Raw genomic sequence first — 26,143 nt, forward strand, 5'->3', positions numbered from 1 at the left:
AATGTGGCTGTTATCTTGGGTGTTTGTGGGACAAAGTTACCTCAGGATCCTTCTGCTCTACCATCTTCCTGAATCATTTCTTTAGTCTTTCTTACTCTAAGTTATATTCATAACTACTTTCTAATCTTCTCTGATAGCTACATTTTTTAAGAGTCCAGGCAAGTTGACTTATAAGTAGCCACAATTTGGCTTTGTCTGATTGTTTATTCATAGGTAGATCTATTTAATCGTTTTGGTAAGAAGTCAACATGGGCAATGTGCACTTAGCACTGTGTCACAGTGAAGCAACTCCTGTCCTTACTAGCCTGACCACTTGGTTAAGGTATTGCTGGCATTCTCTGTACTCATAGGACCAGTATTAGCTTGACATTCAAGGAAACTGTACTGTGCTCACATAGAATGTTAGGAAATGCTTGTAGTGACATTAGCAAACAAGTGTGCTAAAGGCCATTACTTCATATTATCTCAGTATTTGATTTTCTAAGTGCAACACATCAGTAATTTTAAACAGAGGACTCATGTTCACGTGAAAGATACAATTTTCAAATCAGAAGTACATGCATATGTTTCGCCTTCAGAAAATTAATATTCAGAAACCGAATCTTAACAATGGTTAAAATGTTTATCTCTGATGGTGAGTCAGGACACACACACTGAATGTTTTCCATATATTGCAAAATAAGAAGATATTTTTGTATTGTAAAGGGACTTTTTTAACTTTATAAAATAATTATTTGATTTACAACCAGATTTAACAAGTGATAAATATCTCCATGAATTGCATTGGGAAAAAATACTAAACTAGAGTGGGGTGGGGTGCAGTGGGGGGTGTCCTGGCCCTGGCTCTATCATTAACAAGTTGTGTATTTTTGGAAAAATCTGCTAACTACCTGGGCCCCAGTTTTATCATCTGCAAAATTCAATCAATAATTAATCCTGATTGAAAGCAAATAACTCAAAGAGAATGAGCAGATAATTCTGCCAAAAAGTAATGATGATTTAAAAACCTACAGTTGAAAAAAATTTTGGTCACAAGGTCATTAAACTGTTAGAACTAGTCTGGTGTAAATCCTTAGGAAAACTTAAAATTTGTTTAGAGGCCTTGAGCAGTCACAGATCACACACAATGAGTCATCAGCAGAGCCAAAAGATAGATGCTCAGTTCAACGTGGGCCAACAAAACCCTATTATCCAGACTTACAGTTACTAGAAGAACACACACCAGCTTACCTGTATGCAAGAGCCAAAGCCCAGGCCCCAGCAGCACAGTAAAGACTGTCATGGATTTTTGCCTTCTGATCATCACCACAAGTTTTAGTGGGAAAGAGACCTGTGGTTGGACTTTGATATAGCAGCAACGTTGACTTCACTGGAATGGAAGACAAGAAAAAGAATGAACTGTACAGCCATCCATTTCCCTTGGGCTGAAGATCTCAATCTTCTTTCGTTTCCTCATCCTACTGCTGATAATTCTGTTGTTCCTAAACCTACCAGTAGTATACAACTTTTTAGAATGCAGAAATTACTTCATGTAAGTCACTCCAGCACAAGTGGGAATCCACTCTGCAGGAAGGATATTTCTACTTTTGAGGATAGGACTCAGCTAATTAGCAATTAAAAAGCTTTTAGCATATCATACTTAATGTCAGTAAGTGTTGTAACATCAGATACAGAAAAAAAAAGATCAATATCTTTTTATTATTGTTTTCAACAGAAGTTCAATAAGGAAACAAAACAAATGTACAACATAGAGTGGCATTAATGGCTAAATCCAAAGCCAGTTCCACTGCTAAATAAACCAGAATCCTATTTTCCATGATGACTAATTTGTGCCTAGACTTCTGAGGAATATATTCATTTTACATATTATACTATACAAGCTAGAGATATGTTTATCATTTCAAAACCAAATCCCATTCTCATATGACATGAAAACAAGTAAATAATTATTTTGAGAACATTTTACTTTAAAAAAAGTCTGAAATTAATGTTTTATTACCTTTTATAAGAATCCTAAAATATAAAAATACACACACTAAAACTATATTTCCTAAAAGTGATTTTATTCCTAAATATAAATGATTTTCACCAAAATGCATTAAATTACTCTAATCTAGATTGACGTATGTCAACTACTTTTAGGACAGTTTTTCAAAGGTCTAAAGCATTCTTCTCCTTCACAGAGATTAAAGAATTAACTTTCTTCTTTTTCTCAGACAAACCTGACATTATCATTACCATTTCTTTTAGAATGTCAGGGTATTTATCATTTTTCCCAGAGGAAAGAATTGGTCCTTAAAGTCTCAAGTAAACAACTGACATTTCTTTAAAAAGGTATTTACATTTCTTCATCTAGTTATGGCTACAATGACAATAAAAGGGCCACATAAGAACATATTCTAGAATTTTGACTAAAATAAGATGAATTAAGGTTTTATATGAGGTTAACACAAACAGCAACAACAAAAAAAATCCTTATCTTAGGGAAATAAATAAATTAAATTTTATATTATTTGTCATACAAGGCCACAAAAATGGCACAAGAAGCAAACTGGCAAAAATTAATAGGCTTTTCTAACTTACAGTCTGATGAACCAAGAGGAGTCCCATGCATACATATCTCAAAATTGCTTACTCACATTAAAAAGCAAAATTTGCCAGGCTGTTCTTGGCAAAACAAAACAACAACAAATATAACAGGTACTTAATATTAGTAATAGTAACCTGAGATTATCTTTTGTATCCCAAAGAATTAGTAATAGATACAAAAGGTTTAGGACTACTTAGAAACCATGTATGGGTAAATGAGTAAGCAAGGAATACTTTTACAAAATCTTTATGTAGGTAGTAATGAAGAAACAGCCTCCAGTTCTCAAATCTAGTAATGTTTAAGAGAGTAAAAAGACACAGAGGACACTGGTGACAGTTTTAAAATTACTCAAGGGACAGATATGATGTGCTGAAAATCTTTTATAGTCCCAGGGTTAAGATCCAATTGGAATATATAGCTGCCTAAGCAATGAAACTATCCCCACATCCAAATGAGAGATCATCATCGTGCACGTAACATATGCAATATAAGGTAGAGTAAATACTAATCATAACTACCTAAGGACATGTTTTCCTCAAGTATTCCTTACCAATTCTGTAATAATGATCCAATTTATCCCACAGAGTTTCATTATCAGGTCTCGGAAGATTAATGCTTTTCAGAGGTTCATAAACTGAGCCTAAAAGAAAAATGAAAACCCACCAAATTCAGTCATTTTCACCAAGATAAACAAAACTTCTAAATAAATGAAAAAGCACTACTTAGCAATCTAATTTTCATTTTTATATGTGAACTAACACATTATATTACCGGTCAAATGTTTGGTAGGGGGAGAGAGAAGAAATTGCCCTTGAAACAAGTACAGAAGGGTTCCAAATGTTATGGGAACACCGCCAACCCCCCAACACCTGGCAGTTACTATAGCTAATTCATATATATACTGTTCCCAACAACCCGAATACCACTAATACTTATGTGATAGTCCCTAGGTCAATAATTTCAGTTCCCTTTGAGAAATATCTACTTAAATGCCCTAAAATCCAAACCTTATTCTTCATGCTCATGATCAAGCAATTTTCTGCCAAATGATCATACCCCAAAAATCTCAAGAAAAAAGATAATACTGACATGCTCCAAAGTCATCCACTCCATGAATATTCAGAGAGTTTTCATACTAAAATTCTGAAGACTCTACTTACTCCTCGTTAGATAAAACTCATGCCATATTATCTGTACTAAAGCAGAAACCATTTCTACTTCTCATCCATGAAAACTACTCCAAGGTATTAACAGAGCATACTGCTCAGAAGCTGCAGAATACCCAATAATTATGATAATTTGCCACAAAATAGATACAGCAAATTGTTCACTTAACTGGTGCACATTCTCAACTGCTCACTGAAAGGAAGACCTCTGAACCTTCAGCCATCAGACTAAGTACTATCTCTCATTCTTTGTTAAAAGCACTCAAATTATAAACATCTCAAGGTCACAACGAATCCACAACTGGATTCAGGTAACGAACATCATATAATCCAACCACACAGCACAAGAGTGGCCCTAAAATTTACCTGGGGGTGGGGGATGTGTTGGCATGCATTAAGAATCTTTTTTTTAAAGAAAATTAAAATTGCAATGTCCAGTATGCTAGTATAAAGCCAAGGTATTTGGAATCCCTTTATGTTTAGGAAGATAATAAACAAGGAAGTAATGAAAGGATCTATATATTAAGGCAATAATCTCATTAACTTATGTTGGAAAGAACGATGATTTGTGCATAAAATCAGCAATATAAAATGACTTCCTCTGAGTGAAGAGATTTTCTAAAAAAGAATCTTCACAATGACACCAACCAGAATTGCCCCATAGGTAAGAATGGGAAGGCCTATAAACACAGACAAGAAAGCTTCGGGACTTCTGCACAAGAGGTCAGGGCTTGGCCATGCCCTTTGCCTCCCTGCATTCAATAGCTCTGGGTAGGTGTTAAGTATACAGGCAGCCTGGCAGCTGGGAAAAAAAATAATATGGCTACTGCTTACACATTAGGTGCTAAGCTCTAGGAGTTTACACACTCTCAGTGAAGTTCATACAACAATTAATAAAATAAAATCAGGTACAAATCATCACAAGTTGTAAATTGGGGTACATACATAAAAAGATTAAAGAAGACACATTTGCTGGGTGGAAGGATTGTGGATGAATGATATTTCCATTTTTTTTTAGAGCTCTATTATTAGAAGAGCTAATATTTTGCTTTATATAAGAAAAATAACATCACCAGAAGTTACATATACTTTCATTACATAGATAAACAATACATGTGCATGTAATAAAAATTGAAATAGAATATGCAAAATTGAAATCCACCTTTGTATCTACCATAATACTTGTGAGTTTATTTGGAAAGACTGTTTTAATGACATTGTATCTTGGATTTTAGGGTAAACAATACTTATTTTTAAAAGTGCTATTACATTTAAGGTGCCCCTCAAATCCTAAAAAAGACTAAAATGATTCTATCATCTAATGTTTCTCAATAAAATCACCGAAGGGAGCTTCTTAAAAACAACAAAAATAAACAAAAGGAAAACCAGACTTTTCAGGAAAATAAATACCAATGCAGTAAGAGCTAAAAGAGAAGATGTTTAAAGTATAGCAGAAAAATATAAAAGTAAAATCACTAAGAATCAATATTTTCTTATACGTTCTTATATCTTCAAGAAAGCCCATGGTGACTTAAGAACAGCTAACCTAAATAAATGTTAACATTTTAATAATCACCATTGTATTGCTTCTGAAGTAAATGCATAAAATTAAACAAGGATGTTCCACACAATTTATGGCAAACAGTACCATAAATCTCAAGTCAAAGGAAAAGTAATCAATGGTAACATTTTAAACAAGAATTAGCCTGAAAAGGTTCAATGCAAATAAAAATGTGGAGAAAGCAATCAATAGAGCATGAATTCCCAAAGACAATGAGAAAGATGCAAAATAACAGAAAACACTATTAAATGTTTAGAGTTCAAAACGAAATGAAGCGTTTCAATGTAAATTTTTCCTTTTCATGTTTTTCCCATTTGTATTATGCCTATATTTAAACATCACAAAGTAAAATAAAAATTATCATTTCTCCAATTTGTAAAATGAGTTTAAACATGTCAATCTGATTTTTTAGCTGTCAATTCTCTTGGTATTAGAAAAATACAATCTAGTCTCATTTCAGAGCACATTACTACCAAAGATATTCACTGACAAAGAACAATAATACAAGAGGCAGAGTAATATTCCAGTTTTATCACGTAAGAGGAAGGGTTATTTTATTTAAGAGATTAAACAAGGAATTTCCTAAGAAATTTCCATGAGACAAAAACAATACCAAGAATGCGCATAACCTTAACAAAGCTACAAACTTTCTGAATTGGGCACTATAAAACACCAACAAGGTTTCTAAGTGTTATGGGGGAGGCTCTTAAGCAATCACAAGACAGAACTGATAATTCAAGTAGCAAACACTAAAAGAATAAAATGAGGACTCAAAAGGGAAGTCAAGGTGGAAAGCGGATAAGCAAACCAAAACAATTTCAATACTCTATTATTTAGGCATACAATCTTTCATTATATGATTGAAAGCCCTTTAATACTGTACATACAAAAATGTTATTAATCAAGGCTTTGGTGAACCCTTAACTAACTTTATCATTTTTCCATGTATGGTGATAGATGAAGATAAATACCATTATTTGTTCTCAATTAATATATGCATTGTATGCATAAAACTCTGGACCATATATCCAGTAGGCCACCAGGACCCACAGATTAGTAGGAAAGGTAAGATAAAGTTTTGAAGAAGAGTAATATGAGTTAGAGTGTGGGTTTCTTAAAAAACAAAGGATAGGAAAATTCAGCATCCCTGTGGGGCTGAGGGAACAGGAAACTTCTACCTTGCAATCTTTGAAAATAAAAGCAATTTCAAACAATGCACTGCCATCTGAAAATGAAGAAAACAACTAAACATGAAGTCATAAACATATATACAAACTTGCAGATATACTATCACAGCTCTAAAGCTAATGCACGGTCTTATGAAATAAGATACTACATACCAAGGGGTTTGTTTGTTTTAAGTGATACACATGAAAAGATATATAACTAACAGGGTAAATTTTATTGAACACTGATCCAAGTATGATCTTTCACGGGAGAAAATGTTATTATAAACCTAAATCTTTAGAAAGCCTACAGGATTCTGATTTTCTCCCTCAATTAAAATAATTTCTTTTCAGATTAAAAAAATATCTAACATTACTCACTCTAAAACAAGCATCATTAACATTTTGGTACATTCCTTTCAGGCATTTCTTTAAGCAATATATATAAACGTACACAAAATTTACACATGGACTCGTAACATACATGCTCTTTTTATCATGGACACTAACCCTTTGCTCCCTTACTTCACCTCCTGCCCTCTTCTGTCCTCATTCCCATGTAAACATACTTTTTCCATATTTATCTAAAAATATATATATGCATCAATGAAGGAAGTCTTTTGTCGCTTGTTTTATAAAAATGGGGTCATGAAATAGACCCTTCCTTGCTTCCTGCTCCTCCCATTTGACAACACACAAGGAAATCAAAAAAGGCAATGATTGTTTCTTTGACTGCTATATATTCCAGGGTATTGACACAGTATAATTTACTCAGTTATTCCCCTATCAAGAAGTATATACTTTTCTATTTTTGCCATCATAAACAATCCTGCAAAACATCCTTATGTGTACACAGATACAGCCAGTAGTATGCTAGAACCAATTAATACTGGCTGAAAAGAGTTAACTGTTAAATTTTCAGGAATTTTGGGAGCTGGTTATGAAACACATAAATGAAAATTAAATTATAAAAGCTTATAGATGAATAATTATTAAAAACAAAGGTAATAAGTATTCAAAATTCATCACTTCCTAGTTTTACATTTTACTATTATATATGCTCTTGAATTGACTTATACCTATACATCTGTACCTTGGAAATACCATATAATAGCATGTTACAACACATGTCTTTCCAACTCCGCATTCAGCAAAGTCATGTAGATTTGAGTAGTTGTGACAAAAAACAAATGGTCTGCAAACGCCTAAAATTTTTACCATCTTGCCCTTTATAAAAGAAGTTTACTCACCTCTAAATTCCTAGAAGTACTAAATTAAGCAATAAGTGTACTTTTTACAAAATAATGGCAAATTGCATTTTTTTAAAGGCTAAAACAATTCACATGTCTACTAGATATAAGTGCTCCTTACTTTTAAAAGTTTTTCCAATCTGATAAAAACAAAGTAGTTATCTCACTTTTGTTTTTCATTTCTCATACAATTAGTGAGTTTGAAAAATCTTTACAGATTGGCCATTTGGATTTGCTCTTCTAGGAATTGCATACATCCTATTGCCATTTGCTATTGCTTTATTTGTGTTTTTGTCATCAATTTCTAAAAGCTATTTGATATTTTGCTATTTTGCTATTTCATTTCAAATATTTTCCCCTGAGTTTCCGTTAGTATACCAATACTACAATATAAAAAACTTTCAATAGTTAAATATATCTATCTTTCCTCACTTGGTTCTGGTTTTCCTTTCTGTTTAGAAAGGTTTTTGACAAAATGAGCAAAGGAGAAAAAAGAGACAGAGAGAGAGAGAGACAGAGAGAGAGAGAAAGGCAAACCAAGAAACAGGCTCTTAACTATGGAGAACAAACTGGTGGTTACCAGAGAGAGAAGGGTGGGAGGATGGGTTAAACAGATAATGGGGATTAAGGAGTACACTTGTGATGAGCACCAGGTGTTCTATAGAAATGTTGAATATTATTGTACTAAACTATTGTATTGAACTATACTGTACACCTGAAATTAATATTACACTACATGTTAACAGAAATTTAAATAAGAACTTAAAAATAATAAATTAAAAATGGTTTTGACAATCTCTAGGTTACATAGTTGCCTCAACTTTCTTCTAAGCTTTTTATAATAAATTCTCCCATTTAGGGAAATTTTGATCCACTGGGAATTTGTTTTCTAAACTGCTTTTAAAGTAAACAGTGAGGCCCAGAATTTTAAAAGGATCAAATTGGTCCAATTTTTTTTTTGTTTTGTTTTTTGGTTACAGAATACTGAATAGAAAGGTCCATTCATCCCAAATTATAAGCAGAGACCATCTCAAGTTATGGGATTCAAACAGACCATTTCTTCTTGAAATAATATAACTTAATTTTCAAAAGCTATATAAAAACTCTAGTCTCTGATAATGTAGCATATGGCCTACTTATATTTTCTCACACTTACAATTTTATGCAAGATTTCAAACCTAACATGAACAAACAATATTTGCAAATAGCTTAAACAAGTCATCTTTTTGTGTAATTGCATTCATGTCTCTAAAAATATCACTGCCTCAGGGAACATATACTGATTTTTTTAAGTATTTTACGTAGCATTTGGTACTGAATATTGACACAAAGTTAAAACATAAAGTAAACAGCATACTTTCATTTTTCTTTGGGTCTTCGATTCTAGCAGAAAAATACACAAATTTGTGAGTAGAATCCTAGCCCAAGGAAAGAATCAATCAATATCTCCTTTCTGCATTTTATTATTGATTGATTGTCTACTTTGGAAATAGAGCAAGCTGAAATGCACCTGTTCTAATGATTCCAACTTTAGAATCTGCTCCTGCCTTAGCTAATTTACCATAAGCAACTAATTTTATAGAGAGAGGACATGTTAAGAGTTGTGATTTTTCAGTTAGTAACAAGTACCTGAAAGCCTAAGCAGTAGTTTTTGAAGCCTGTGAAATAGAGGTTAATAAACTAATAAGAAAGTATGTACAAAGAAGCAGTAAAAAACCAAAATCCCTGAGGTTCTGATGTCCAAGGTTGGTGAGTTTGAGCCCTGCATTGGGCTCTGTGCTCGCAGCACAGAGCCTGCTTGGGATTGTCTCTTCTCTCTCTTTCTTTCTCTCAAAAATAAATCAACATTTAAAATAGTAATATTTGAGGGGACCGGCAGAAGATGGCGGCATAGGAGGACTCTGGGCTCACCACGCGTCCTGCTGATCACTTAGATTCCACCTACACCTGCCTAAATAACCCAGAAAACCACCAGAAGACTAGCAGAATGGAGTCTCTGGAGACAAGCACAGACGAGAGGCCCACGGAAGAGGGTAGGAAGGGTGGAGAGGCGGTGTGCCCTACACGAACTGGCAGGAGGGAGCCGGGGCAGAGGGGCAGCCCACCCGCCAAGCAGAGGCCCCGAGTCTGGCTTGCAAAAGCGGAGGGGCTGGACATAGTGTGTTCCCACAGCAAGAGTGACTTAGCATCTGGGAGGTCATAAGTTAACAGCTCTGCTCAGAAAGCGGAAAGGCTAGAGGACAAATGGAGGGAGAGTTGCTGAGCCCCGGGATGACAGAGCTCAGTTTGGCGGGGAACAAAGGCGCTGCTAGCGCCATCTCCCTCGCCCATCGCCCAGCCAAAATCCCAAAGGGAACCAGTTCCTGCCAGGGAACTTGCTTGCTCCGGGCAAACACCCAACGCTGTGCTTCTGCAGAGCCACCCCTCCGGCAGCGGGTCTGACTCCCTCCCGCTGCCACAGGGCCCCTCCTGAAGTGGATCACCTAAGGAGAAGTGAGCTGAGCCTGCCCCTCCTGCCCCCGTGCACCTTGCCTACCCACCCCAGCTAATACGCCAGATCCCCAGCACCACAAGCCTGGCAGTGTGCAAGTAGCCCAGACGGGCCACGCCACCCCACAGTGAATCCCGCCCCTAGGCGAGGGGAAGAGAAGGCACACACCAGTCTGACTGTGGCCCCAAGCGGTGGGCTGGGGGCAGACATCAGGTCTGACTATGGGCTGCCCACCAACTCCAGTTATACACCAGAGCACAGGGGAAGTGCCCTGCAGGTCCCCACCACTCCAGGGACTATCCAAAATGACCAAACAGAAGAATTCACCTCAAAAGAATCTCTAGGAAATAACAACAGCTAATGAACTGATCAAAAAGGATTTAAATAATATAACAGAAAGTGAATTTAGAGTAATAGTCATAAATTAATCGCTGGGCTTGAAAACAGTATAGAGGACAACAGAGAATCTCTTGCTACAGAGATCAAGGGACTAAGGAACAGTCAGGAGGAGCTGAAACACACCTTAAACGAGATGCAAAATAAAATGGAAACGACCACAGCTCGGATTGAAGAGGCAGCGGAGAGAATAGGTGAACTAGAAGATAAAATTATGGAAAAAGAGGAAGCTGAGAAAAAGAGAGATAAAAAAATCCAGGAGTATGAGGGGAAAATTAGAGAACTAAGTGATACACTAAAAAGAAATAATATACGCATAATTGGTGTCCCAGAGGAGGAAGAGAAAGGGAAAGGTGCTGAAGGTGTACTTGAAGAAATAATAGCTGAGAACTTCCCACATCTGGGGAAGGAAAAAGGCATTGAAATCCAAGAGGCACAGAGAACTCCCTTCAGACGGAACCTGAATCGATCTTCTGCACGACATATCATAGTGAAACTGGCAAAATACAAGGATAAAGAGAAAATTCTGAAAGCAGAAAGGGATAAACGTTCCCTAACATATAAAGGGAGACCTATAAGACTCCTGACTGATCTCTCCTTTGAAACTTGGCAGGCCAGAGGGAATGGCAGGAGATCTTCAATGTGTTGAACAGAAAAAATATGCAGCCGAGAATCCTTTATCCAGCAAGTCTGTCATTTAGAATAGAAGGAGAGATAAAGGTCTTCCCAAACAAACAAAAACTGAAGGAATTTGTCACCACTAAACCAGCCCTACAAGAGATCCTAAGGGGGATCCTGGGAGACAAAGTACCAGAGGCATTGCTACAAGCATAAAACATACAGGCATTACAATGACTCTAAACCCATATCTTTCTATAATAACACTGAATGTAAATGGATTAAATGTGCCAACCAAAAGACATAGGGTATCAGAATGGATAAAAAAAACAAGACCCATCTATTTGCTGTCTACAAGAGACTCATTTTAGACCTGAGGACACCTTTAGATTGAGAGTGAGGGGATGGAGAACTATTTATCATGCTACTGGAAGCCAAAAGAAAGCTGGAGTAGCCATACTCATATCAGAAAAACTACACTTTAAATTAAAGGCTGTAACAAGAGAGGAAAACGGGCATTATATAATAATTACAGGGTCTATCCATCAGGAAGAGCTAACAATTATAAATGTCTATGCGCCGAATACCGGAGCCCCCAAATATATAAAACAATTACTCATAAACATAAGCAACCTTATTGATAACAATGTGGTAATTGCAGGGGACTTTAACACTCCACTTACAGAAATGGACAGATCATCTAGACACACGGTCAATAAAGAAACAAGGGCCCTGAATGATACATTGGATCAGATGGACTTCACAGATACATTTAGAACTCTGCATCCCAAAGCAACAGAATATACTTTCTTCTCGAGTGCACATGGAACATTCTCCAAGATAGATCATATACTAGGTCACAAAACAGCCCTTCATAAGTATACAAGAATTGAAATCATACCATGCATACTTTTCAGACCACAATGCTATGAAGCTTGAAATCAACCACAGGAAAAAGTCTGGAAAACCTCCAAAAGCATGGAGGTTAAAGAACACCCTACTAAAGAATGAATGGGTCAAACAGGCAATTGGAGAAGAAACTGAAAAATATATGGAAACAAATGAAAATGAAAATACAACAGTCCAAACGCTTTGGGATGCAGAAAAGGCAGTCCTGGGAGGAAAATACATTGCAATCCAGGCCTATCTCAAGAAACAAGAAAAATCCCAAATACAAAATCTAACAGCACACCTAAAGGAAATAGAAGCAGAACAACAAAGGCAGCCTAAACCCAGCAGAAGAAGAGAAATAATAAAGATCAGAGCAGAAATAAACAATATAGAATCTAAAAAAACTGTAGAGCAGATCAACGAAACCAAGAGTAGATTTTTTGAAAAAATAAACAAAATTGATAAACCTCTGCCAGGCTTCTCAAAAAGGAAAGGGATAGGACCCAAATAGATAAAATCATGAATGAAAAAGGAATTATTACAACCAATCCCTCAGAGATACAAACAATTATCAGGGAATACTATGAAAAATTATATGCCAACAAACTGGACAACCTGGAAGAAATGGACAAATTCCTAAACACCCACAAGCTTCCAAAACTCAATCAGGAGGAAATAGAAAGCTTGAACAGACCCATAACCAGCGAAGAAATTAAATCGGTTATCAAAAATCACCCAACAAATAAGAGTCCAGGACCAGATGGCTTCCCAGGGGAGTTCTACCAGACGTTTAAAGCAGAGATAATACCTATCCTTCTCAAGCTATTCCAAAAAATAGAAAGGGAAGGAAAACTTCCAGACTCATTCTATGAAGCCAGTATTTGATTCCTAAACCAGAGACCCAGTAAAAAAAGAGAACTACAGGCCAATATCCCTGATGAATATGGATGCAAAAATTCTCAATAAGATACCAGCAAATCGAATTCAACAGCATATAAACAGAATTATTCACCATGATCAAGTGGGACTCATTCCTGGGATGCAGGGCTGGTTCAACATTCGCAAATCAATCAACGTGATACATCACATTAATAAAAGAAAAGATAAGAACCGTATGATCCTGTCCATCCATGCAGAAAAGGCCTTTGACAAAATTCTGCACCCTTTCTTAATAAAAACCCTTGAGAAAGTCAGGATAGAAGGAACATACTTAAAGATCATAAAAGCCATTTATGAAAAGCCCACAGCTAACATCATCCTCAATGGGGAAAAACTGAGAGCTTTTTCTCTGAGATCAGGAACACGACAGGGATGCCCACTCTCACCACTGTTGTTTAAGATAGTTTTGGAAGTTCTAGCATCAGCAATCAGACAACAAAAGGATTTCAAAGGCATCAAAATTGGCCAAGATGAAGTCAAGCTTTCGCTTTTTGCAGATGACATGATACTATACATGGAAAATCCGATAGATTCCACCAAAATTCTGCTAGAACTGATACATGAATTTACCAAAGTTGCAGGATACAAAACCAATGTACAGAAATCAGTTGCATTCTTATACACTAACAATGAAGCAACAGAAAGACAAATAAACTGATCCCATTCACAATTGCATCAAGAAGCATAAAACACCTAGGAATAAACCTAACCAAAGATGTAAAAGATCTGTGTGCTGAAAACTATAGAAAGCTTATGAAGGTAATTGACGAAGATATAAAGAAATGGAAAGACATTCCCTGCTCATGGATTGGAAGAATAAATATTGTCAAAATGTCAATACTACCCAAAGCTATCTACACATTCAGTGCAATCCCAATCAAAATTGCACTACCATTCTTCTCAAAACTAGAACAAGCAATCCTAAAATTCATATGGAACCACAAAAGGCCCAGAATAGCCAAAGTAATTTTGAAGAAGAAGACCAAAGCAGGAGGCATCACAATCCCAGACTTTAGCCTCTACTACAAAGCTGTCATCATCAAGACAGCATGGTATTGGCACAAAAACAGACACATAGACCAATGGAATAGAATAGAAACCCCAGAACTAGACCCACAAATGTATGGCCAACTAATCTTTGATAAAGCAGGAAAGACTATCCAATGGAAAAAAGACAGTCTCTTTAACAAATGGTGCTGGGAGAACTGGACAGCAACATGCAGAAGATTGAAACTATACCACTTTCTCACACCATTCACAAAAATAAACTCAAAATGGATAAAGGACCTGAATGTGAGACAGGAAACCATCAAAACCCTAGAGGAGAAAGCAGGAAAAGACCTCTCTGACCTCAGCTGTAGCAATCTCTTACTCTACACATCCCCAAAGGCAAGGGAATTAAAAGCAAAAATGAATTACTGGGACCTTATGAAGATAAAAATCTTCTGCACAGCAAAGGAAACAACCAACAAAACTAAAAGGCAACCAACGGAATGGGAAAAGATATTTGCAAATAACATATCAGACAAAAGGCTAGTATCCAAAATCTATAAAGAGCTCACCAAACTCCACACCCGAAAAACAAATAACCCAGTGAAGAAATGGGCAGAAAACATGAATAGACACTTCTCTAAAGAAGACATCCAGATGGCCAACAGGCACATGAAAAGATGCTCAACGTCGCTCCTTATTAGGGAAATACAAATCAAAACCACACTCAGATATCACCTCACGCCAGTCAGAGTGGCCAAAATGAACAAATCAGGAGACTAAAGATGCTGGAGAGGATGTGGAGAAACGGGAACCCTCTTGCACTGTTGGTGGGAATGCAAATTGGTGCAGCCACTCTGGAAACACTGTGGAGGTTCCTCAGAAAATTAAAAATAGACCTACCCTATGACCCAGCAATAGCACTGCTAGGAATTTACACAAGGGATACAGGAGTACTGATGCATAGGGGCACTTGTACCCCAATGTTTATAGCAGCACTCTCAACAATAGCCAAATTATGGAAAGAGCCTAAATGTCCATCAACTGATGAATGGATAAAGAAATTGTGGTTTATATATCCAATGGAGTACTACGTGGCAATGAGAAAGAATGAAATATGGCCCTTTGTAGCAACGTGGATGGAACTGGAGAGTGTTATGCTAAGTGAAATAAGCCATACAGAGAAAGACAGACACCATATGTTTTCACTCTCATGTGGATCTTGAGAAACTTAACAGAAACTCATGGGGGAGGGGAAGTAAAAAAAAAAAAGAGGTTAGAGTGGGAGAGAACCAAAGCATAAGAGACTCTTAAAAACAGAACAAACTCAGGGTTGATGGGGGATGGGAGGGAGGGGAGGTGAGGTGATGGGTATTGAGGAGGGCACCTTTTGGGATGAGCACTGGGTGTTGTATGGAAACCAATTTGACAATAAATTTCATATATTGAATAAATAAGTAAATAAATAAATACTTTTATACACTGATGTAGTGCAAAAAAATAAAATAAAATAGTAAAAAAAAAAACAAAAAACCCAAAATCCCTGAGTTAACATGTTACACAAATTAAGAACTAAGCAGAATCTGAAGACCCTGCATTTTTAGATGGTCAAATAGTTCCATAGTTTCCATAAGATTTATATATTCTTTGTACTCAGATATGCATAAGTACATGCAAACCATTGTGTTTTATCAGTGAATTACTGATAAAAATCTGTGGTTTATCAGTAAATTACTAAAACATTAATTTTTGAGCTCCTAAGATAGCACGAGTTCTCAGAGTACAATCATCTATACATTTATCCTATATATATCTATATGAGATACAATATATTTTCAAGAAACTTTGAAATTTAAGTTACATCATTAACTTCAGATGATGATTTCTTCATCTTTAAATTATTTTACTCCTCCAATGATAAAAACTAGAAGTATACTATATACTACCTCAGAAGGGACAAGTTACTCCAATACATTCTCAACTCTATATCCCTGATAATAGTACTAAGAGGTACTCAATAAATATTTATTAAATTGAACTAGGTGAATCACATGATCAGAAAGAGGCCTTCTTGAATTCCCACAGAGTTAATTGTTCCATCTTCTACATTCTTATAACACATTGAAAATACTTTAATCATAGCTCTTCCTTTTCACAATACATTTTACTTACACTATTTGATTAATGTGTTATACTATACTGGAAGCAGATCAACGACAGAGACCACACCTAGTTAGTAGTAGATGGCAGTAAGGTTTGGTAGGAAGGAAGGAAAAGGAGAGAAGCTGACAAAAATGTGTTTCAGGAAATTTTTGATGACTACTTTTACAACTTTATTCTCACAAGCTACCCTATCTCCTGTTACTGCCCCATCCACATCCTCTCATTTAATGATTATGTCCCACTTCTTCAGACTTCCATAATTAGACAAATTGGAAAACTTGTCTTACTAACTTTAGAATGAATACTGCTAACTTTTACAGTTAAAAGATTTAAATATACTATACGTGGCTACACATTTCAAGCACCTTCAAGATGACCAATATCTCCTTGCAAAACAAAGAAACAAAACTTCAACCATGATTTTCTTTACTGTTAAGTTCCATCATGTGCAGAAATTGAAAATATTAAGGAATAAACGTACCCCATGGATGGGAATGAATAAATTATGACACTTCAGTGAAGTACCTTGAAACAGTTAAAGGAATGAGGTAGAATCTATTGACATATCATGAAACACTAAACAGTGGGAAAAAGTAACATCACAGGATAAGATTTACAGTATGATACTACATGTTGCAAAACTAACCAAAAATAACTATACATGTGTGATGTTTACAAATGTAAATACACATAAAGATAACTAAGAACTTTAAAATGCCTAAAAAGGATACACACCGAACTGTTAAAAATGTTACTACTGGGTAGGGGACAGTGATTTTTACTCTGTATTTCTGATTGTCTAAATATTACATAAGATGGTATTCATTTACTACCTGCATAATTTTTTAAAATGAGAAATGTATGGGGTGCCTGGGTAGCTCAGTCGGTTAAGTGTCTGACTTCAGCTCAGGTCATGATCTCATGGTTTGTGAGTTCAAGCCCCGCGTTGGGCTCTGTGTTGACAGCTCAGAGCTTGGAGATTGCTTTGGATTCTGTGTCTCCCTCTCTCTCTCTGCCCCTCCCCCTGCTCACACTCTCTCTTTTCTCCTTCAAAGATAAATAAACATTAAAAAAATTTTAAATGAGAAATTTTGAACGCTTACTACTCTGCATTATACAAGATACTTTATATACATTGTCCTATTTCATCATCTGACAAAGCTCCGAGGTTGGCATGAAATTGAGTCGAAAAGAAATCATTAATTGGCAGTGTGAATCTGAACACAGGGCTCTCTGAAGACAAACTGTATGTGTACTCTTCTCCCTATACAATGAAACCTCAAAATTATGAGCTTGCTCCAAAATAATATGTACATATACATACATATATATTTTTACTTAACCCCAATTTACGATCACAGTTCATTTGAACCCTCAACTTTTTATGTCTGTATGTTTCTCATGGTGAGTTAGATAAGAAACATTTTAAATGTAAAATATGAAATGGCAAATATGAAATAACACAACTTTATAAAAACGAAATAAAATTTGCCTGTTCAACTTATCCAAATAAGATGCGAAAAGGCCATTCTACTATTCCCATTTTATTTTTAATAAAAAGGTATGAAGTTCTTCCAGTGACCTTTATAAAAGGAGCACAACCTATAAAATCTATTTAAGGATATTAAATCCAGTTGATGTTTCATGTGTTGACCTTATGAATACCAATCACTCAATTAGCCATTTCATTTTCCTTTCTTATTTATAGTCTAGAAGAATATCTTGCCATAATGTACCATGAACTTGTATAATTTCTGTGAGGTTATAGCTATATTCCAACAATTCTAATCTTTTTAAAAGTTTTTGGAACTCCTCTCTATGGAAAACGATGCATTCAGAAGTGCACAAGTTGTAAAGTTTTCTCAACAGTGGTTGTTTCTTTTACTGTTATAACCCCAGTGCCAACAGTGCTCGGCATACAGTAAGCACTCAATAAATATTATATGAACAATGAAATTAATATCTTCTGATATCTAATATTTGCCAAAATTTACTCATAATCAACTGTAATGAACGAGATGATGTGTCACGGTAGAAGAAGTTAGGTAAGACCCACTTATCAATAACCTAAGGTGTGACCATGAAGTAATTCAACTTGTTCTACTCTTCTATTCTGTTCTTCTATTGCTCATAAAGGAGGATCTGAATGAAATCATAAAACGATATGACTAAAAAATGGTTTGGTCACTAGAATAAATGTATATAGCCTTACAAGTGGGTCACTTTATAAAAGATAATGCCAATCTGGATATATAAGATTTCTCAAGAGAAACCCAGAGGCATTATTTCATACTTATACTACAAGTAAAAATAATAAATTCCAAACTTCTAAGACTTAAATAATAGAGCTTTAGTTCAATATTAATTGAATTATACAGAGAGGGAAAAAGAACTTCACTATACACCATTCCCAATCTTCACAAGAAATATTTAGCTTTATTATGTCTTCTGTTACCATAGTGATAAAAGCATGTGATACTAGACATTATGCTACATCATAAGTTATTATACACAAGTCTGAAAGACATTATACTTTCAAGCCATTCAGCACTTAGAAAAGTGGGACTGAACCAATTCCCTTTATCATTTACATTTTGATGAAGCCTGGTCTGTATTTCTAGTCTTGGCAAAGTTCAGAAATGCATTTAATATGAATGTTATTACCACTAAGTAAAAACTGCCCTTATCAGGGCAGTTTGTACACTTTGTACAACAGGCATGAATAGAGAAGTCTGGAATGTTAATTTAAAAAAAATCATTATAAACTATGAATTAGCCAAGTAAGCTTACCATAGTAACAAAAACATTCACAACCAGAATAAAAGTAGAAGTACTACTAAAAGACAGTATAGAGTTGTAGATAATGAAAGCTAGTTAATTTGAAGTTTAGATAACTGGCCAAGTAAAGCAGCACAGAGATAGCACTGTTACTTCCTACAGTATATCCTCAGTCTTTGGTGATTTGCTCCAAGGCTGTCCAAAGAGTCTGTGTCAATGAACTGCCTTCTGTTAAGACCCACCTGCAATAAAATCACTAACTGACTGAACATTCTTGTATGGAATCCAAGCCATATCTTTTACAAGCCAACTTTTACTCTTTAGGGAATAAAGTTAAACCCCAAAGTTCAGTCAAGTAAAAGAGAGGTCTCGATTGCATCTTGATTGATGCAAGGATGAATGCTCCATACAGTGATTCTAAATCATCAATTTACATAACAAATAACCTTTAAGAAATGGCAAAAAGATAACTGAGTGGAATTTGAACTGTAAATGTGATATTAAAGTACCCTTGGGGTGCTATATGTAGTTTAGTACCTATGTATTTATGCAGGAACTATAGAAAACCAAGATATCACTTTCACTAAACCAGAGGAAAAAGCATTACTTTGGGTAGAAGAGGGAGAAATGCCCCACTGAAACATTACCCTCTGCTACGTAGGAGTGATGCTAACAGGTATTCAATAAAATTTTATAACCAAAATGAGTAATTATTTCTGAAGCATGACTATTGAGCTCATCTTAATTTCAATAATAAGTCACTACCAACCTCCAAGTCTAATTCAGGGCCAAGTGTCAAACATCCAAGAAAGCATGCTTTCCGTGGGGAGACAAAGCAAACTTAAGACCTTTGGGAGCCAAATTGAATCTCTCATTAAGAAGTGTAGGATGAGTATTAGGCTGCCACACCCATGCTATAATGAAGATATTAAAATGTAAATAAATCTACTTTCTAATATACATTTAACATTATAGAACTAGGATGCCTAGAAAAGAAAAAACCTCCAAAGCTAGTGTTAACTGACATTCTGCTTTAAATGATAAGCTTCCTGAGATATGAAGAAGCCAGATCCTTCTCACTCCCCACCCCTGCCTGCAAAATGACCACCACCATCAGGGGCTTCCACAAAGATCTTCAAACAGTCAGCACTTCGGTTTCTCAAACAAATACTTTTAGAAAATAAACTGGACTGTGGGGGAAAAAATCAGCCTAACTTCCAGTGCTGACCAATTATTCCTCTCATTTCCATTCAATTGGCTAGACAACTCTCTAAAAATGGAGGGGGTCATTACATCCTGAACAGAGTTGTCTTTTGAAATGGAGACTACATGAACCCCTGGACATAGAAAGGATCACAAAATATGATCACTGAAATCATGTGTGATAAAGAAACTAGAAGGAACTGTAATACCCATTTTTAATAATATCTGTTAGAAAATTTGGCTTATGTTTTAATGTATAGAAATAGCCTCAAAATGAGAGCCCTGAACTAGCAACTCAAATGCTCCAGCTCAGCTTAGTAAAAGGATTTGGTCCAGGTAAATCCAGGCAGAGGTCAGAGCCTGAAGTAGACCATAAAACTGGTAGAGGCAGAGAGCCATAGTAGTGAAAGTTGGCTACAGAAGCAAGTCCTGGTCACACATAGGAACTATGGAGTTGTGCCCATTGGGAATCAGGGATGCTGATAATGACATATTTATCCAAAGACAAAGTTCAAGATTGGGAACACGAGGATGCCTAATTCAGAGCCCACAATCTAGAGTCTACAATGCAAGGCAGAGAAGAGATGAAGATGCTACAAAGAACTCTGCTCAGCAAGTATGGTCCTTTGTAGACTTTTGCTCCTCAAATGGTAATCTAACCACCAGCAACAGGACCTTGCCTGGAAACACGTTAGAATCGCAGACTCTCAGGCTCCACCTTAGACCTGCTGAGTGAGAGTCTCCATTTTAAAGAGACCCAAGGCTCTAAGGAAGTAGTAACTCCATCTTGTAAAAAACGAGATAGAGGAGGGAAAGAGGGGATCAAAACCAAATGGCAGCTTGTTGTCTTAGGAAAATCCAGCTCTACAGAAAAATACAACCTTTAGGAAAATACAATCTCTAGAAGGTAAGACTATGAACCAATTAATATATCTTGCTCACTGAGGTTTGCTTCAAGACTTTGAATCAGTGTAATAACCAATTCAAAGTTATAATGCCATCAACTCTGCTCAATCCCAACCAATTCCTCATCTTGTAAGATCTGCCTTAAAATCACCCAGCCTAAGTTCTGAAACCCTATAAATATCCTCCCTTAACTATCCTGAAGTTAATGGTCAAGAGCCATTATATTCTGAAGCCGGATGGAATACGAACAAGCATCTGGTCTAAGCCCTTTATTTCCTGGAAAAAATCACAATTTGCTCAAAACTGCAGAGCTAGTTAAGAACAGAATAACACAAGAAACAAGATCTTCTGACTCTCTCTTCAGAGTCTGATTTTTTTTTTAAATCTACATTATTTTCACCTCTATGTCCAGGGGAAGGATACTGTTTAATGTTAATATAATTTACCAGTATACCCAAACACCATACTTAAAGTGAGCTGTCAATAGGCAACATGCCAGACTGAATACAAATACACAAATCCACTTTTAACCCAAAGAGATCAAAAAGGTAAAGAATATAATTTCATTATTACCAGCACCATAATAAAAACAGCAAATATTATTAGAGCATTTGCCATGTGCAAAGTACTGTTAAGAGGTTTATATTCGTGATTTCATTCAATCCTCACAACCCTATTACGTAGGGACTACTATTATTTCCATTTTAAAGATTAAAAAATACCGAGGTAAGTGACTCTTCCAAAGTCTTACTGCTAGCAAGTGAGACAGCTAGGTCTTAAACACTGAAGTATGTTTTGGTTTTATATTTCTTTCAGGTAAAACAAAACAAAGATGACTATATACTTATTATTTAAGGTCTTCTCTTGAAAATTTCATTTCTATGAAATAACACAGATTCACAGAAATATATAAACTGCTTCCAAAAAACATTTAAATCAGAAATACTGCTTTAACAATAATTTTGTCCAGGGGCGCCTGGGTGGCTCAGTCGGTTGAGCGTCTGACTTAGGCTCAGATCATGATCTCACAGTTCGTGGGTTCCAGCCCCGCATCAGGCTCTGTGCTGACCACTTGCTCAGAGCCTGGAGCCTGCTTCAGATTCTGTATCTCCTTCTCTCTCTGCCCCTCCCCCTTGCTCATGCTTTGTCTCACTCTGTTTCTCAAAAATAAATAAATGTAAAAAAAAAAAAAAATTAAAAAAAAAACCACAATAATTTTGTCCAAAGCACTAAGTTGTTTTCCAAACAATTCTAGTGTTGATCATTGTACTTTGTCCATGTTAATCATGTATATAATCTATACCAGACATTATACCTGACACACCTGTCCTTTACCTAGATTTCATTTCCCTTTACTTCTATTAGTTTAAGACAACTGCAGTTCACAAGAATAAAAAGGGCTCTCTTCTATGAATTACATACATAACAACTGATAGGCTTGATCTGAAGAGGTCTAACATGAAAACAGATTTTTCTCTAGTGTATTATGTAGCACTGCATTTAAGATCTTTATAGAAATATAGTTTGTATCATTTTTTATTCTGAAAACTTTTGTACTTACTTTAAATGCCAACATTTAAGAGGCGAATTTCTTCCCAGTACATTTAAAAGGGTATCATTTTATTGTGCTTCCATATTCCTAAAATTTAAATGCCAAGTTCAAAATTTTTGGTGTCTTAGGTAAAGCTAATTAAATAGCACTTACCTCTCTTTGGGTGAAAAACAACATGCTACTGATGACTGACATTTTGATAACAATACTGTATAGATGCAAAACTATAGGATTTTTTACATTTTCCTTTCAAGGAAAGCAATATTCAGCACATAGAGACTGCTCGAGGTTTTTAAGCAAGGGACAAACGTTGTTCAAACCATGCAGTTGGGTCCTGGAGAAGCTGTCTACAAGTGAAGAAAACAATCAAAAATGCCCAACTCAGGAAGTTATTACACTCTAAGGTCACTATTTTGCTTCACTTATTATATTTCTTTTTTGAATTTGAACTTTGAAACTTTTCAGATTTGACCAGTAAGAGAAATATATTTAGCACAAAATGTTATTACTCAAAAACAGCTAGAAAATCAATTCATCAAATTTTATTTACCAAACATAAAGGTGAAATCAGACAAAACAGACTGCTGACAAGTTCATTCTGTACCAAAATTGAACCAATTCTTTTTAGTATGATTCATTCAACTTAAGTCCCCAGCACCAAGCCTATATCAAGGGGCTACTGACACAAAACAACAACTAGTTCAGTCTGTTCTAAAGGAATTCATAACCCAGAGAGGAGATGGATATATAATTAATTACCTAATAGCAATTCAGTGGCATCAAAGCTAAAAGAAGCATGGACAAGATGCCAAAGAACAAGTAGAGCAATTCACTGAAAACTCAGCTGCAGAGGAAAGGGGGAGTCAGAAAATATGTAAAGAAGAGATGATTGGAACAGAATAAAAGATTACAGGGGTAGACCAAGTTTATAGAGAAAGGCTATTTAACATAGAGGGGAACTAACTATAAAGGTGCAGAAGCCAGAATGTGCAGCATTTGAGAGCTACAGATTAGTAGCACTACAAAGGAGAATGCAAGAGGGAGAGGAGAATGGAAAGTATCTGGAAATCTACCAGTGGAAGATGATGAACAGTAGGTTCTAGGTTAGCATTTTATCTTTTGGATAATGGAGAGCTATTAAAGAGGTTTAGACAAAACCACCATATGATCAAACCTTCAGAAAGATAACTCCGTTGGCACTGTGAAGGACTGCAAGGTCAGTGGTGAGCCCTTGGCCCAAGAGTCCACTTTTAGTTAAAACATTCATTCTAGAGTGTTGAATTAAAATAGTCACAGCAGGAAGGCAGTGGGGAGGAAAAATTCAAGAAATATTTAGTAAACAGAATAAGTAAGACTATAGAAAGGCTTAAATTTGATATAGGTGTTAAGTAAAATATTAATACTGCACAGTGTGATACACAGGAGAAACAGTCCAGTGATAATTCCTAATCCCCAAATAGTTTTCATTTATTTAAATTATGATAATTAACTTTACATCCTGCTAAGATTTTTTTATCCTTATGGTTATTGTGCAAATGATTATTATCAAAGCTACAAGCCTATTGAGAATTGGGATTAAGTGGGTATAACAAATTAATTGAGCTTCATTATGTATTTCCATGAAAACAAGATAACATGACCAAACACAAGGATCTCTGAACTGACAGAAATGATAAAAACTGATAGATTCCACATGGTGGGGGTATTAAAAGATGGCAGCATAGGAAGATCCTGAACTCACCTCCAACCATGGTCACACCAAATCTGCAAATGCATATGGAATACTTTCCCAGAAAACTAGCTGAACAACTCCTCAAAAATAAAGAATAAAAGGTCCACATCAAGGTAGGTGGGAGAGGCAGACATGGTCTCACCAAAAACCCCACCACCAGTGCAATAACCCAAAACCAGAGGGATCTCAAAAATACAGAGCTTCTCCCTGAGGAACAAAAGCATTTGTACTCCATATCAGGACCCCAACCCTTAGGACATAACACCAGAGAGATAAGCACTCCAAATGTCTTCCTTTGAAAACCAAGAGAGTTTATGTCCTGGAGACCCAAAGAGATGTAGGGAAATGAGATTCCAGTCATACAGGGCTGCCTCAGACTTACTCACCCTATGACCCAGCACAAAACCAAGTTTGAAAAGTGCCTACACTGTATGTAGAGATTCATTTGTTTATCTTAAAATGTCTGACAAAGGAGTGGGGCCTGTTGGGACTCTCTGGGGATGGGGGTCATTTCAGGACTCCCCCTTTACCTTGCTAGTGCCAGTGCTATCATGCACCATTCCTAAGCTCTCCCTCCATCTTGATAGAGCTGGTAGACATGCACAGTAATAGCACTGTCCCATTGCTGCAGTTAAGTTGCCACAGTGCCCCACACTCGAGCAACTCCCAGGGAGCAGGTGCACCCTGGCCCTGTATTCTCACACTGCCTCACTAGAGCTACCAGATGTGTGCTGGCCCTATGGTCTCCTGCTGCCTTGCCTCAACTTGCAGGAACACTCTCCTGCTGTCTCACTAGTTGGAAAACACATCTCAGCCCTGGACTATTCTGCTACCTTACCAAAGCCAGCAGGCACACACAGTCCACATAGGAGATGTAAGTAGATCACTTGGTTCTGGAGGCCAGGGAGTCTTGCATATCTGCGCCCCATGGGACTGAAACTATTGGAAAGATAGTTCTCATCATGATGATACCCAAAGGGCACTGCACAGACAGCAGACTAAAGCACATCCCAAGTGTTTCCCTGAAAAGGGCCTATTTACTGGTCTTGGAACTTAAGCCTGAGGGGCAAGTGTCAGGTTTCCAACACATACAGAGGCTATGGAGGCGATCTCAGGAAACACAGGCTGGGGAAAACTATCTTTTCTTATTTCCTTGGCTTCACTACAGATCACTGATACCTAGCAGAAAGGGCTCATACATTCGTCTGAGGCCCCAAATTTTGCACTTTTGCCCAGGGACACGTCTGAATCCCCAGGACAAGTAGCTAGCTAGGTCTGCAGCTCCACAAGACTGTACATATTTGCATACTTTAAAGGTTGCTGCCTGAGGGTCTACCACCCATTAAGCCTGAAACTAGTACTGACATTCAGCCTGAACCCAGGTGCTGACTGAGATCTCTCCCTTTGGAATACTGACAAGTCTTGGCATACCCGAACAACAGCAACTTATCAAGGATAAATTAGACGGCTTAGACAATCACACTGCCCAAGAGCTAGGGCAAGATTGAACCATAAGGTTCATCTACATGAGATAACTAGTCCAAGGCTGGGAGAAATAGCTACTTCACCTAACACAAACAAGAAATGAACAGAGACAGTCAAGAAAAATGAGAAAATAAAGGTATATGTTCCACACAGAACAAGATGAAACCTCAGGAAAAAAAAACCTTAATGAAACAAAGATAAGTAACTTACCTGATAAAGAGTGCAAAGTAATAATCTCAAGAGAAGAATGGATGTATATAGAGAGA

At 36.4% G+C, this 26,143-nt stretch overlaps 1 protein-coding gene across 6 annotated transcripts in view; it reads right to left on the reverse strand.

The window, feature by feature from the left end:
* PHKB (phosphorylase kinase regulatory subunit beta) overlaps positions 1-26,143 on the reverse strand; it is a 274,597-nt gene that overhangs the window by 225,780 nt on the left and 22,674 nt on the right. For all 6 annotated transcript variants that reach the window (XM_030298118.1, XM_030298119.1, XM_030298121.2 and 3 more), the window contains 2 exons: positions 3,141-3,230; positions 1,231-1,369 (listed from right to left, as the gene is read on the reverse strand). In XM_030298118.1, coding sequence (XP_030153978.1) covers positions 1,231-1,369; positions 3,141-3,230 — 229 coding nt within the window. The remainder of the gene's footprint in view (positions 1-1,230; positions 1,370-3,140; positions 3,231-26,143) is intronic.

Source organism: Lynx canadensis, chromosome E2 (genome assembly GCF_007474595.2).
Source record: "Lynx canadensis isolate LIC74 chromosome E2, mLynCan4.pri.v2, whole genome shotgun sequence".
Classification (NCBI taxonomy): Eukaryota; Metazoa; Chordata; class Mammalia; order Carnivora; family Felidae; genus Lynx; species Lynx canadensis.